The following is a 14,595-nucleotide window of genomic DNA, read 5'->3' on the forward strand; positions in this document are numbered from 1 at the left end:
GGGATGCTGGTTTGTTGTTGATGGCAGCTGCTGGCCTCTGTACCCTGCCTGACAGCCGAATGCCCTGTCATGTTGTGTCAGAAGATCTAAAAGCTTCCCAAGAACGATTGTAAAAGAAGTGGGACAAAAAAGCAGAGTTAGTTTTATCAGCATTTACACCCTGCAAGGCAAGATAGCTTTTTTTTAACATGGCTTTCAGTGCTCTTCCTAGAAAACGTGACTAATAAATGAAGACATTTTCTTTTTCTGTGACCATATGTTCTCCATACCTTCCACATTAGATGAGCATACAGAAAGTGATGATGATAACTGATGGCCCATGCACCCATTTTCGGGTGGATGGGCTGTTGTAGGGTGAAAGGTGGATACACCTTGGACAAGGACATCATACAGACAGACAACAGGTCTCATATCCACAGTCAATTTAAAATCACAGTTTAGTCTAAAGAGCATGTCTCGTGACTGTGGGACAAACCAGAGCCACCAGAGAAAACCTGTGTGGGCACAGGGAGGGCAAGAAACTCCACAGAAAGACCGCAGTCATTTGTGAGGTTCAAACCCAGGTCCTTCTTCTTTTAAGGCAACAGTGCTAACCACTGCCACCCATAACTGAAGGTCCTATAGAGAAATAGTCCCAGATTTGTTATGCAAGTAACTTTAAATCTTCTCAGGCTACAGTGCAGCTGGGACATCCTGTAAAAAAACAAACAAACAACAATATGTTCCAAAACATTGCGCAGTTTCTTACTTTTTATCTTCTCCTCATATTTATGTTCTCCTTGTATATACAGTAAATTGCCTTTTTAAAAACATCTCTTTTTTTGTATGCAAAAAAAGAAATGCAAAGCGAACCTGATGAGTCAAATTCCTTGTTTGTGTGCACAAACTTGGCCAAATAAAGATGATTCTGATTCTGATTCTAATGACTTCATTTCCATACATATTTAAAGGTGTTAAATAAAAATGATATTTACCACCTTGAAAGGCATCAGTTCTACTTTTATGCAAAGCATTAGCATTCACAAGGCATTTGTGTGCATTTGATAGCTTGCACTTGCACCAGGAAGAGACTCAGACAGGCAAGGGAAGCTGGTGCAGAGCTTCAGGCCTTCAATTGCCTCGTAACGTGACCAAATCTGCTTCTGTATTGTTTATTTCAGAGGGGGAATTAATTAGTGTGTGTGTCTTCACTGTTTATCCTGTCTAAAAAAGGGGAGTAAACAATCTTTTGTTTACTTTTAGAGTCTTTTGTGTATATGTAGGTAAAACTGTTCCTATACATGCTGTCTATACACACCATGCAGACATATTGAATGTTAGTGAATGCAATTGCTTAAGTAATTTTCTTTTCTTAAGACTAATGGAAAAACTAATTTATTATTCACTTACATTATGCTTAAGATTAAACTATGCACTTAAGTATGTATTTGAAAAAGGCTGTAGAAAAACAGTATTCACAGCTCAAAATCCAAGGAAATTCATGTAAGTGCCATATGATGTCCTCTCATCTCATCTTTTTCCCTCTCATCCCACAACCTGTTGCACCCCTCTTTACCTTACAGTAGTCTTTACCTTGCGACTCTTGCTGTCATTTAATGCATTATGAATAAAGCTAGATTGATCAAAAATAACCAACATGATTAAGTCATTTTCACAATTTCTGCATTTTGTCTCATTTTCACCAAAAGAGTATCACAACATTAACTAAAGTACTTTAAACAAATTAATACTTTGATTTGATTCATGACTGTCAATGAAAATGATACAAATTAAAACTTACATATCCAAAATAATATTGAATTTATTGTTATTATTTTAATTGTCCAAAGATTCTGTACACTCTAGCTGAATAAGAAAACATTTTTTTGGCAATTATTTTAATTTTCTGGGATTTATAGTGTTAAGACATTATAGTTTCAATCTTACATGGGACAAATGTGTTTCCATTTTTTGCAGTAATTTACACTTAAATAAGAAGAACATGCTGGTCATCTGAGGCGTTTCTGTGTTTGGATATTCTCCCTGTGCATGCTTGTGTTTTCTCTGGGTGCTTTGGCTTCCTCTCATAGACTAAAGTAAGAATAGATAACAGAGTGAATAACTATCTGTCTCTATGTTAGCCTTATGATAGACCGATGACCTGGACAGAGTGTAAACTTTCTCTCACCCAGTGTCAGCTGGGATTTTGACTCCAGCAACCCCACAACCCTGAACTGAATAAGAAGTTAAGAAAATGGCTGAACTGATATGTGGAAAAGGTGAGTGGCATGAAAAATGTTGACGTAAAGCACATTTACAACCTCTTCATCTCTGTGGGGCATAATGTGAAGTTTCTGTCAGTGATTTAAGCCTCAACAGAGACATAAAAGCTTCAGAACAGGAGGTGGTTCTCACTTCAGATGTTAACAGTGTAACAACTATGTCAAGACATACTGCAAGACAACAACAAAAGCACAGGTAGCAGAGATATCACAGCAGAAAAATATTACTTAATATCTTCACAAATGTGATATTTTCTCTCAATTTTCTTATACACAGCTGTACACTAATTTATATCTCTCTGCAATTCATGCCCAGTTTTCAGAGCAACAACTGGAAATATAAAATTACAGCCCTTTCTATTTTTCAAATCAAAACTTTTATTTATGATATTTTGAAATATTTGTATTTTTTTAAGTCATGTTTTAAACCGGATCGTATGTTTTAAGTGGAAGTGGGAAAGGCCAGTGTGATGGTACTGGTGTTAGGATCTGTCTAATTAAAAGTGATACAATATATCTACCTTAAGGTCAATTCAAACTCCAATCACTAAGGTGGATCTCATGTGATTAATGACTGGATTTTACTAAGTATCTTCTCTGTCTTTTCTGTTATTATTTTATGTGAATTGTGATTTTGTCACAATGTCATTTTTAGAAAGACCGTGAAGATGACAGCCATCACTGCATTTACAAATCCTGTCAATTTAATGAACAAACTCAACATTGCCTCTTGGCAGAGATTGAAAAATAGAATACAATATGATGGAAGTGACTCAGCAGAAATCCCATGCTATAAGCCCACATGAAGCGATGGGACTAAATCTATTGAGGAGATGAACATTTATGATAGAAAGGGAAAACCCCCCAAAAAACTGACAGCTCAGAGAACAAGGGACTCCAAAAGTTCAGCTGCTTCACCTTTGTGAAAAGTAATGCATGCACAAGCAGGATATGGGGACAAGGGGCAAGGGGCAAAGTCAGCAGGCAGGCTAAAATATCAAGAGACCAAAAGCATTAACGGGCAAAAGGCAGAGTCCAAAAGACTGTCAGGATGCCAAAGACAAAAAAAGGCATGAAAGCTACAACTTGAAAAGCATCACAGGCAATTTGGCAGAGGGTAATTGGAAGTGGACAAAATATATTTACACCAGGGAGTGAATGAAGAGATGGAGAGATGTGATGAGAGTTTATGTGAGGGGAATCAAGTGATCAGGAGAGGTGAGCAGAAGTTAGTGTAGGGGTATGAATGTGTATAACAAATGAACTGAGACAGAAAATATCAGATCTGGGTGGAATGATAAGAATGTTCAATGTTCTCCAAATTAATAGTGGAAACAAAAACATTTAGATTAAGCTTTCTACATCAATTTCCACATTTTCTGTTTGGAATTTAGAGTGGTGCATGAATTATTAGAGCCCTAAAAACTTTAGATGGACTCAAGTGTCATTGGTAATACAGCTGAATGCCATTTTAAAATCATCAAGCCTTGACAGTTTGAGATTACAAAAGATTTGCAGTGACTATTTTTAATGATTATTAGAAATAGCAGGAAAGAGTCTTTCTTGTTCAGCACTTTGCTGGAGTTTTAAAGGATGTATTTTGGAACAAAAATTGGAACATTTTAAGAAAAAAATTATCATGTCCATTTGATATTTAGAGAACTGTTTGTTCCATCAGTGTGGCACTATGTGGTGGACAACTACAGTTCCAATTTTGTCTGTATCAGTGATGGATTAATGGTGAGTGAAGCCTGGGAAAATGTATTCTGATAGAGGATCTCAATTATAGTGAGCCGATGATGAATCTCTTTCTGAGGCCACAGTAATTCACTTCTATCTTCTCAAGTCTCACCCTATAATCCATCTACACCGTCCCCATCATTGTCTCACATCAGCAACATCAGCTGACCCAATAAAGAGAAATCAAATACTGACAGATACAGTCCACTATCATGTAGGGCAAAGATGTGCTGATTGGAGGAAAAAATGCATATTCATAAGACATGAAAAAAAATTAACACTATATAAATTTGGCTAACGGAACTTTAATTGAAGTTTCAGTCGAGGTGTGAGCAGATTGGCTTTGTGTACTGAGTGCACACATGGCCGGCATATTATAGATTTGCCATGGAGGCCACACACTGCATGCAGGTCCACATGGTTCATAAAAGCAAATCCAGGCAGCTGGCAGATGGGTGTTGGTGGGTGAACACAAGCCAGACGCTGTATGCACCAGCAGCACCAGCAGCTCGGACCAATTTTCTTCACAATCTGCCCTTCTTTTGTACGACTGTGTGCAGAGATGAAATTATTATTATAATTATTAACTAATATTTAATATTTTACCACTGTGTTCTTGGTATGACTTTATATGAAATGCTGTGTTAGTTTTATGCCAGATGTAGCGGGACACAAACATAAAGTTCAATTATTTATTTATTTATTTTACAAATTTCCCCCCCTTAATAAATGAAATAATTTATAAACGGCATTTTGTATTTACTTATGGGTTATGTTTCACTACTATTGAAATTGATTGAATCTTGAACATTTACGTGTAATAAAGATAAATAAAAAAATCAGAAAGGAGGCAAATACTTTTTCACAGAACTTTGTCTGTCAAAAGAAATTTGGTTTAAAGGGACGAGAGCTAAAACAGACAGAGATTTAAGTATTTGATTGTCTGCTTTAGCTCTGATGAAAGCGTTTGACTTTAATATAGACCCAAAAGTATAATCTGAATGTCGGCAGTCTCATACCAAAGCTAGGCAAACATAAAAGCACAGATCTGGATAATTTCAGATATCTTAAGATATATGCTTTCAGATTAAATCTAATAAAAAGGAGTCGAAGAGACACTACATGAGAAAATGACAGATCTTGTTTATATAGCTGATGAAAACATTCTGTGCATAATGGCATAGCTGTGTTGGAAACGCATACTTCCTCACTTAGTGCCATTAATTATGAAAAAGTGCAGAGGAGCGAGAAAAAAAAATGACTGCTGACAAATCTTGAATGCATAGTGCAACAAAACACTTCAATTTGTTCTTGGCTGTTGCTGCCTTTGCTGATATACACTGAATGTGAAGCATGGAGGTCTGAAGCATTTACAGTGGATTAGAAGATACTTTGAGGACAAACCCAGATGGTGCATTCTTTTACCATTTTCTTTTCAAACAAATACTGGTTTATGATTATTCTGCAAAATAAAGAGTCTCACCTCAATGAGACTCTGTTGGTATTATAACCCCTTACATTAATTATAATTGATATAAAACACTAAACCAAAATTAGGGCCCAGATTTATATAAGAGGTCTGGGTTGCCTAAACATAACCATGAAACAGCTGACGCTTTCCAGTCCATGGATTGACTCCGAATGCTTTGTTGATGCACTCATCGTCTTTTGCGCTGAGCATTTTGCAGATGTTTTAACACAGATACATATCTGTTATGTCCATGCATGTTCTCACAAAACACCCTGTGTTTATTTTTGCTAATTAAATTCTTATAAATGTGGTGTTGACAACTTTGAGGATCACATCTAGCGTGCTAATCTGGGGCTTCATTCTGCTGACAGCAAATAACTACTCCACTGACTGTAGGATGACAACATCTGGTTATCAGAAATGTGTTCCGGAGAAAATACTTTCATTGCACATCAGTCTAAAAATCACACAATACATCTTTATGTTTATCCTGTGAGAATATTTATTATGTTTACATAACCAGCTCCAGGGAAGGAGGTTCTTATCAATAAATCATTGTATATCAATATATAAAGATAAACTGCTTACTGTCAGCTGGGGCTGTAACGTAAATCCCATGCAGTCAGAGCTAAATCAGATTTCCATCTGACTTACAAGGATTGTTTTCATATTTAGCTGCAACTTCAAATTCAGCGGGGGAAAAACAACACTGAGAACATTTGCAAAAGTGAACTGATCAATTCAGGATAAATTGTCAAGGGATGACCTTTTTTGTAAGAGGGCTTTACTTACTTTAACATATTAGCCCTCTGGATTCAAAATAATTAATTGTTTTCATTACCAAAGACTCTCCAGTGGATTAATATCCCTGTGTTTCAATAGCGTCTTGATTTATTGGAATTACCACCCAGAATATTCTCCTGTTTTATATTCCCACTCCTCACACATCCCGCTCTCACACACTGTCTGCAGCCCTGCCTACAGGCTGCGAACAGCAAGTGCTGACAGATGAATCAGACTTGTAATAAATCTACAGCAGAATGTTTAGAGCCACAGTTACATTACAGTACAATATGAAGCACTGTTAAGCTCTGTGCATTAAGATAAAGTCATGCAGAAAAATCCTCTTTGCTATATTTTAACAGATGGTGAAGTCTAAGAAGCACCATCTCTGCTTCATGATCTATTCATAAAAAGAAAAAAAAACATATTGAAAGGGCTGGAGCTATTATAAGCACTTGCATTTTCATGTCTCTCCAAATGTGCCAAGTGTCTTACCTGGCTGCTTACTTAAAAAAAAACATGAAATGTTGCCAGCCTACCAAGACTGCATTATTCCCTAAACAAATATTCTTTTTAATCACAAAATCTTTACAGCAGCGCCAGACCAATATTAGCTCGTCACAGATCTATTGACTTTGCACAAAAGGTATAACTAACTACAGAAACACCCGAGACACCATCCATCCATTTTCTTAACTGCTTATCCAATTCAGGGTCATGGGTGGGGGCTGGAGCCTATCCCATCTGTCATTGGGCAAGAGGAGGGGTGCACCTTAGCAAGGTCTCCGGTCCAACACAAAGAGACAAACAACCATTCACGCTCACATTCTCACCTACGGCCACCAATTAACCTAACATGCAGTGCAGGGTTGCTGTGGCAGGAAACCGCAGTACCCGAGAGAACGCACACAGGCACAGGGAAAACATGTAAATGCCACACACACACTCCACACCTGAGATACATTAGCAGTAATTTTGAAGCAGTATCGAACATACTGCAGATTACTTAACTGAACGCACTGGCATGTTTATTTCCCAGCTGAATTCTATGTATTGGAAATATAGAAATTAAAAGAGTCTGAATCTTAACCAGTTATTATGGAAGTACAGTTTGGAGTGCAGTCACATTTATTCACTCCCATCCCTTTGAGTTAATTTACTGTGGTTCATGATACAAATACCTGAAAAATTAATGACATTCAGCCTTAGCTGCAGGGTACTATAGTACTAATTAGTGATTTTTGGCATGCTAAGGCAGCACGGTGGCTCTGTAGTTTCCACAGTCAGTGCACAGCAAAATGGTCCTGGGTTTGAACCTGATTTTCTATCAGAACACCTACACTGGGCTAAATGCAATAGACCAATTTCCTCAAGGAGCCCATTAGAAAATATATTCCTTTGTCTTATATGAAACGAACATGGCAATTACAGTAGGTGTTGCACCTGTTAAACATGAACCTGCCAGCATTCTTATTGTCTTAGCATTTCACTCAAAGCATTGCTTTGTCTAAGGTGTTTTGCATTGTTTATTTCCAAAATTTCAGTGTCACAAAGAAGTGATATGTATCATGGAAATTCCCCAGCAGGCTAATCTTATAGCAGCAACACCAGGGGAGGGTTCAGAATCACCTGATCTATCCCAAATTACAAGCTTGAACAAAAAGTACAATTTTAAGCCTAAGGAGGGCGTTGGTCTCTTGAATTCAATACAAGAGGAAGTTCTTTCTACAAGAGAGAAACCTGAGAGTGAACGCCTCCCATTCTACTTCTGGAAACTAAGAAGCACACATAAGCCTGCAGGTTATGAGAAAAGTGCTCTATCAGGATAATAAGGTACTATGAGGTCTTTAAGATAGGTCTGATTATTCAAGACTTTGCATGTAAAGAGAAGGATTTCATATTAAATTCCAGATTTTACAGGGAGCCAATGAAAAGAAGACAATATTAGAAAGAAAAATATGATCTCTTTAATAGCCTGCTACAGTAATTACAAGCAGTGTTTCTTCAGTATATTGCAAAGACAGCACTTGAGAACAATGGGTAAAACAACACTGACATTTTCTTGCAAAAATATAATAAAATCACATTTTTGTTCATCATGGATAGCACATTAGTTTGCAACAGTTCTACTAATTCCAAAAACATCATCTTCATCCTTAATGGTTCTGCACGCTAATGCTCATCATGATTCTCTGCCAGTCTGAACCTGTCCTGCCACTTCAGATGCCGAATAGTCTCTCCACCCAGCAGCAGTCTTCAGCTGTTCCCGCTGTCCTAATCCCCTCAACCTGCCAGCACCTGCCCTCAATTACCTTAATTAGCCACTCAGTTTATGCCCACTAACTCTAGTTATCTGCCAGATTGCAATATGTCAAGGTACATGAACTACTAATAGTAGTAGTAGTACTAGTGGTGCTTGTACATTAACCTGTCTTTTGGTATATGACATGTTGGAAAAAAAATCATCACAACCTATAAAAATGTTTCAAATTGTGCTATATCCATAAGGAAAATAAGCTGCTTTGCACTCCAACATAACAGCCGCACCATTTGTGTAGTTTGCCTCACTAGTCTCTGCTGAAGTAACAAGCTCTCAGAGCTGCCAAATGAATGTGAGTCAGATTCAGAAGAAGTTAAATGGTAAAGAGAAACAGACCAATCATCAACAGGTTTCTGCAACGCGAGCCAGAAAGAGAGGTTTTCACACACACACACACACACACACACACACACACACACACACACACACACACACACACACACACACACACACACACACACACACACACACACACACGTATTCTTTTAGTAATACAGAAATGTTTGTGTCTTCTTGTTGTTTATGATGCAAACGCAGTCATTATATTTTATCATAACTTCTGTAAGAAACAAGGCTTGAGAATCCACAAGTATGTGTAAGTGCAGCTTGTTCTTGCCGGGGCTGCATGCCGTAGCCTGCACAAGCAAGCACACGAGCACCTGGACACATGCAGACAAACATGCACCCACCTTTCTCAGTTTTCACCCTCACTCGTTTATTCCAGCCTGCACCGACTTTCCCCAGAGAAAATCACATCAGATAAACAGCCAGCTATAACTGTCCTCTGAGCATCAGCTGAAATGCTCTTTTACTGAGCTTCTCAATTGAGTTGACGGGTGTACAGTATTTGCTTGAAGCCATCATGGGAGCTGTCACAATCATTTGTAGCTAAATCACCACTGCGTTAATGCCTCGCTCACAGAGGCTCCGTGACTGTTCAATCAGACGAATATACGTCCTCAGAGGTCAAATGAAGCAATGAAACCGGCTATCTTTTCATAATCACCGTCGCAATAAAACAGCAGTTTGTTAAAACAGCACAGCTTTTATGGTATACACTCATGCATTTATGTTTGTTTAGTTGTGATAATTAGCCTCATTGTTTTGTTTATACCAAAAAAAAACTAAACAACAAAATCCAAATTACAGGAAACTGGAAGATGCCACCCATTGATTCTTAGAAATTGTTTTTCTTCTTCTTCTTCTTCTTCTTCTTCTTCTTCTTTTTCTTCTTCTTCTTCTTTTTTTTTTTTAACAATTCATTAATGGTTTAACAAAGAACCAAAATGATTTCAAGAATATAATTCTTAGCTGCAGTGCTATTCAGTGCTATTTTTTCCTGCTATGATAACAATGCAACAGTTTGTCACCCAGATCAACAACAAAAAGCAGCAAAAAATAAGACAAAATGAGTTGATGAGCACTATTTCAAATAAAAATATGTGGAATTCTGATGCCTCCTATTTTAATAAAGAATTACAAATACATGTAAATGTACACAGAGCAAAAAAAGCTTGACTATTACACCTAGTGGAGTGCTCCATTAACTATATATTCCAGAGGTTTATCAGACATTTTGTAGCACGACTTGACAATATACTCTGTAAAGTGTCACACATAGAGCTGCAGCATTTGCCCTTGAGTTTTGGGTTTGGTAGCGTAAAGGAAAGAGTGCAGAGAACAGCTCTCATGGCGGACATGTGTGAACGTGCTCGGTCCAGCCATTCGAAAAAACTCTCCTCGGCTGACTCTACTTAATAAAAGAAAGAGTTCAGCCACTTAACATGCTGTTTCCATGATGCTTTATCTTGGTAACAGGCCACTTAACTTCATCACATAGTGGAATATTTCTGTCTCATCCCTGAGAGCGAAGCTGACACCAGAGACATCTCTCTTGACTGTCCGCAGTGAGTCAGCTGCAATAAATGTTTCATTCTCGAATGCGGTAATGCTCTCTGGTGTGAGGGCTCATGTTGGCCTCCGCTGCACTGAAACTAAGTGCATATACAGTTGGTGGCTATGTGACGAGTGTACAATGACTCAAGTCACAGCACTAAACTGAAGAGTGTAAGAGTGAAAATATACCATTTCTGCATTTGTCTCAAATCATCGTACAGAAAGGAAATGTATTTTTAGAGATGTCAAAAGTGCACTAATGACTCTCTGGCTCTTTTTCTGAGGACGCTGTTGGCCACATATGCACTCAGATTATGGGTCTACATTTGCTGCAGATCCATTGAAAGCAATTATCGGGGAAATCCAGACAATATGGCTTGCACTTACAATGATGGGTCATTTTGCTGTTACAGTTTTTACTGTTGCAAATGTGCTCTGACTGAGTCAGCTTCAACAGTCTCCCCCAGCATTAGCCCCAACAGATTTTTGCTTCCAACAACAACACTGTGGTCCCGAACTCTTAAAAAATGACAAGCACTGAGACTTACTGTTGCTATTAAAGTTATCTCTGTCTTGTCTCTGCAGTTTATGACAAGGGCCTGGAAACAGGTTCAGAAACTTAAAAAAAATCCCAAAGCAGACTATAATAATGCTGGCTGACTGTGCAGGAGCTGGTGAAACAATGGAGAAGTGAAAATGTTTGATATGCATGACGTTTTCTTTAAAACTAATTACAGGATGATTGTCCTAGTTTTAAAAGTAGCACAAAAAGACAGTAAGAAAAAACGTGAACCACAGCCTGTTTTTAAAGGGAGTTTCCATTTAGGGAGCTATACCCCTGTTTCTGTTACAGCCAGAAGCCACGTTGACTTAGAGAAATCCGAACAGCAAGCCTTCGTCCAAATGTTAAAAAAAGAACTGAACAACCAGCACCCCAGAGTACCTCCAAATACCATGATACTTCTTGCCAAAGTGAAGGAAAACAAGCTATGGTTTATGGAGGGTTGTGCATGGGAATTGGTCTGGGTGCAGTAATTTCAGCAATATATAACAAGTTAATTAGTGAGCCTCAGAGGGGCTGCAGGCAGATATATTTTTTTTTTAATCTTTGGACAAAGCAAGGTGAGCTTTTTCCCTGTTGGCACTCTTGCAGCTTAGCTTCATTACCAAACAGAAACGAGATGGGAGGGTTTGCGATCTTTTCATCTGACTGAATGCAATACAGTGAATAAGCACATTTCCCCATATGCCAAACTGTGTGTTAAAGCTGGAAAAAGTCCAAGAACTGAGATGTTGCATGTGCGATCTGTCAAAAAGCAGCTTAAAATAAAGTACAGGTGATTCTAGAGACCGAGTCTTTTTCCGTGTAAGCAGCATAATTTATATAGGTTGGGTGATAAGGTTAATAAGAAGCAGAATCGCAGCAGCAGTGGCAATGTCACATATTATCTTTTTCAGTCAGAGTAACAGAAATAGCTGAAACATATACTTTTGAGGCAAGTCACTGGGGGCAACTCAACAAAGCTCCTGCAGATGCCTATGGGTGCCAAGCTGAAATGGAGACCTGCCTCCAGGAGGAATGTTTACCCAAGCTTAGCACAGAGCCTTATTGCTCAAAGAAGCATGAGTAGATTTCTGTCTGCATTTCAGTTCTGCAGCAGCTCTGTGCCATTTCAAATTGGGACCTACCCAAAACGAGCCCCCCTTGTGACGACAAGAATAGCTCTTTTAAAGACAGGGAGAGGACGAAAATTAACCATGTGTGATCAAGCGTAAAGAAACTGCATGCCAGCAAGGAATCTGACCAAAAGGATTCCCGGCATTCCTATAAGTGTAGGAACAGGTCAAGTTCAAGTCAAACGTGATTGGGGAGAAAAGACTTACTTTTTGTTTCAGCTGTTTAATGTATAACTCCGTTTCATTCAGACGAGGAATAAAAGAGCAGATCCAGAAATTCTCTTTGCAAGTTTCTTATACACATAATCAGACTTAATGCAGAATTGAAATATCCTGTCGTGCTGTTGTGTTTTAACGCTGGCAGCGCTCAACGTTTTATTGGATTTTGTCTCTCTAAGAGGAAACGTTTTATTAACATTCCGCGTTGTACAGCATAAACAACCACTAAATAAATGAAAGAAAGATACAATCCCGTGTTTGACAGTATTAATGAAGATTCACTCTCTGTGCGTAAAAAAAGGAGAAAATGCTGATCAGACTTTATTGTATTCTATCTGTTTATTACAATGAAATTCATATATGCAGCTTTTTAAATGGTGTTTATGTGTGCTGTATTACTGTCATATAGGTTAGAGCCTCGCTGCACTCCTTTGCAAACCTGCAGCTTTTCTTTGTCCTTTATTACACCCTCTAAATAACCTGATCGTGAACAGACAAAAGAAGTTCCTGCTCTATCCATTCCCCCAGGCACAACGCACTTTCAAATACCACACACCTTTATGTGACAAAAATGAAACTTTCACATGGTTTAGTGCAAATAGCTCGGACACTATATGTAAAACAGAAGGATTAGTTCATCCAGAACCGCGTTAAAATAACAGGTTTTACCATGAATGTGCTGGTTGACCACATTCTCCAGCCGATCGAGCCTCTCCATGATCCGGAGAGTGTCACCTCGCTTGTCCCCTTCTAACTTTCTCTCCGGTAAAGGCATCGGGACCTTGATGTAAATGTTGGCGATGTAGTTAGTAACCCATCCGACATAGAGCAGGCAAACAATGTTGGTCATGCCGCTCAGTATCACGCATGTGGACACCAAAGTTTTGGTTCTCCTGGTGCAAGCCATGCCGACATCCCTCCATACAGCTTACGGTATCCCGTTAAACCGGAGCAGGAGGCGACAGCCCGCCCGCAAAACTGTGATAGTGAAGTTATTTCCAGCAACTGTTCAGCAACGCAAAATCCAATAGAAAACCATTTACTTCCAAAGAGGTGTTAGTTTTTTTTTAATCCCCCTCTCTCAATTTTGAATCACAGGTTAATATGAAATATCTACAGGTGAAGCTCCCTCTCGCGATCCATCGTAAACCTCCGTCAGCTCCAGTAGCTTTGGAGAATTAAGGAAACTGGAGAGACACCGAGCATCCTGCAGCCAATGGGAGGGTGGAGAGGACTGACAGTCTGCCCGCTGCACGCGTCCTCACACTGCGCACTGATTCACTGTGAAAGTGGATCTGTCAAGACTGTTCGCACATTAAAGGACACAAAGTAGCCAGGCGTTATTTTATTTAGACAGCGAGATATTTCCAGCATGCATGTCTGATGTCTCTCCTCGGACACGTTGGTTTCTTTCTTTCTTTCTTTTTTCTTAATTGTCCCGTGCATGTAGAACACACTTTTGATGCAAGAGCTATGAAATCCACAGCCTACCTGCTGCAATACTGGATCAAACCACGAGATAGAGACAACGGGGTTTCACGGTGAAATCGAGGCGTGGGGTCATGTCATAGGTCTGTGAATCGCCTTGTCAATGCAGAGAAGATGGAGCGGGGAGGGTGGATAATACAGCGAAGATGGAGAATTTAAAATGTATTTTCTGGGCTAAATCGTGAACTTCATTTTTTTCAAATTATCAACATCTACTTCGAGGCAAGCTGAACTGATGTTGCTTCTTTGAAGACCCCCTCCCCTTTTTGAGTGATTAGGTGATGACTGAATTTTAAATTATGGACTTTTGTGTCTGGGCCTAATTGCACCCTCTCTTTATTGACATTTCATTAAAGGAGTCAGTAAATGACACATATAGCGATAACAAACAGCTGTAAATGTTGCCGTTGTGTAGAAGATTTTTCCCAAGTATAGTGCACCAATACTAATGTCTGCAGCAGAGCCTCAGGTTTACGCAGATCTGTCACTTAGTGATTTTCCTTTTCGGTGTATCCAAAGCATATGGCATTTCCTTTTCCCTTTTAAGCAGATCAGAATGTTTTTATTTTATATTAAGAGCACACAGTATTTGTCTGCAGTATATTTTTATTGTCTGAATGAATGTCAGACGTCGTTGACTGTATTTTTCTCCCCCCCACTCCAGCTCTTGATTATGTTTTGACAGCATTTTCCAGTATCATCTCCACCAGATGATTATTTGCTAGTAAAAAGCCTTTGTC

General features: G+C 38.8%; 1 protein-coding gene across 2 annotated transcripts in view; it reads right to left on the reverse strand.

The window, feature by feature from the left end:
- galnt18b (UDP-N-acetyl-alpha-D-galactosamine:polypeptide N-acetylgalactosaminyltransferase 18b) overlaps positions 1-13,576 on the reverse strand; it is an 87,170-nt gene extending 73,594 nt beyond the window's left edge. The window contains exon 1 of one of the 2 annotated variants that reach the window (XM_063475358.1): positions 13,037-13,576. In XM_063475358.1, coding sequence (XP_063331428.1) covers positions 13,037-13,274 — 238 coding nt within the window. In that variant the 5' untranslated portion in view covers positions 13,275-13,576. The remainder of the gene's footprint in view (positions 1-13,036) is intronic. The other variant, XM_063475367.1, reaches the window with a different exon arrangement.
- Positions 13,577-14,595: the final 1,019 nt, after the last annotated feature.

This window comes from Pelmatolapia mariae, linkage group LG1 (genome assembly GCF_036321145.2).
Source record: "Pelmatolapia mariae isolate MD_Pm_ZW linkage group LG1, Pm_UMD_F_2, whole genome shotgun sequence".
NCBI lineage: Eukaryota > Metazoa > Chordata > Actinopteri > Cichliformes > Cichlidae > Pelmatolapia > Pelmatolapia mariae.